Below are 1096 nucleotides of genomic sequence, written 5' to 3'. Positions count from 1 at the left end.
GAACATAAGAATACCTCAGGAAAGGAATCATTGGCGGCGACTGTACATATAAATAAAAATTTAATTAACCAAAAACAAGTCGATCTCAAATGAACAGGAAATATCGAAATCCAACTATATTATAGTTTTTATTATTTTACATGATTGTAAATTTATATTTTATATTAGAAGAGAGTATATTACATGTTATATGTATATGCAATTATAACACTTACTCGAAGTCCAATTAGATTCACGATTAGAATAAGTATTATTAATTGAATCACTGCATATCCTTGATGCGATGAATTTAATACATCAACAAATCTAGGGAATAGAAATAATGTTAGCAAATTAACTTTTGAGCATAAGCTGTAACATTATATCAATATTAGAATACAAAAGACAAATTAACAAACAATTTCACCAAAATTGCTTACTTTATAGCAAGCTGATGTTTTTTTAAACATGTTACGTATTTCCAGTATATCATTTTTTCGCTTGATACACACAAATCAAATTTCTTATTTATACTAGACTTATTTTCCCCAATATCATTGTTATTGTCGTTTACTTTTAACATTATATTTTCCATTTGCTTACTGCGAAATAAATTTGGCAGTATTTTGCACAAATCAAATAAAATACATATAACACATAGCATATACAATATATACATATAATATATATACAATAGATTTTTAGAAAATATATATAATATAAAATCAGAATCTTGTTAATTGTAATAATAATAATTGTAATAATAATAGAGCGTTACACGTGTTCTATCATATACGTCTTATCTTCATACTTCATCTGCTTACCTGACAGCCGCAAATAAGCTGCATGCATGCGCGGTACATGCGATATGCATTGTATCAACGCTTACCGTGATGTTTATACTCACAATAGCTAGAACGGAAATGTAACAAAAAATTGGTAGAAAATATTCATCTTTATTCACTCTAAATTCGACTTCGATGACGAAGAATCGCGAACGTGATTCGTTAAGAGGCATCACAATGTCTAGCAATATTGGTGTTAATGGCGTTATTATGAGCACCAATAACGTGATATAAAGTAGTACTGTAATATTATGAAAAAGAAATGCTTTATT

General features: G+C 27.8%; 1 protein-coding gene across 1 annotated transcript; it reads right to left on the bottom strand.

The window, feature by feature from the left end:
- Positions 1 to 215: 215 nt before the first annotated feature.
- Positions 216 to 1020, bottom strand: LOC112465499 (the record flags this gene model as incomplete). The annotated part of the gene is made up of 3 exons (XM_025033074.1): positions 804 to 1020; positions 420 to 581; positions 216 to 306 (listed from the first exon to the last, which is right to left on the bottom strand). Coding segments are annotated over exons 1-3 (447 nt in total), but the record flags the coding sequence as incomplete, so codon positions are not given.
- Positions 1021 to 1096: the final 76 nt, after the last annotated feature.

The sequence above is a fragment of the Temnothorax curvispinosus genome, unplaced genomic scaffold (genome assembly GCF_003070985.1).
Source record: "Temnothorax curvispinosus isolate PA1 unplaced genomic scaffold, ASM307098v1 QBEX01001508.1, whole genome shotgun sequence".
Lineage (NCBI taxonomy): Eukaryota > Metazoa > Arthropoda > Insecta > Hymenoptera > Formicidae > Temnothorax > Temnothorax curvispinosus.
The sequence above is the reverse complement of the archived record's forward strand: the minus strand, read 5'-3'. Positions and strand labels throughout refer to the sequence as shown.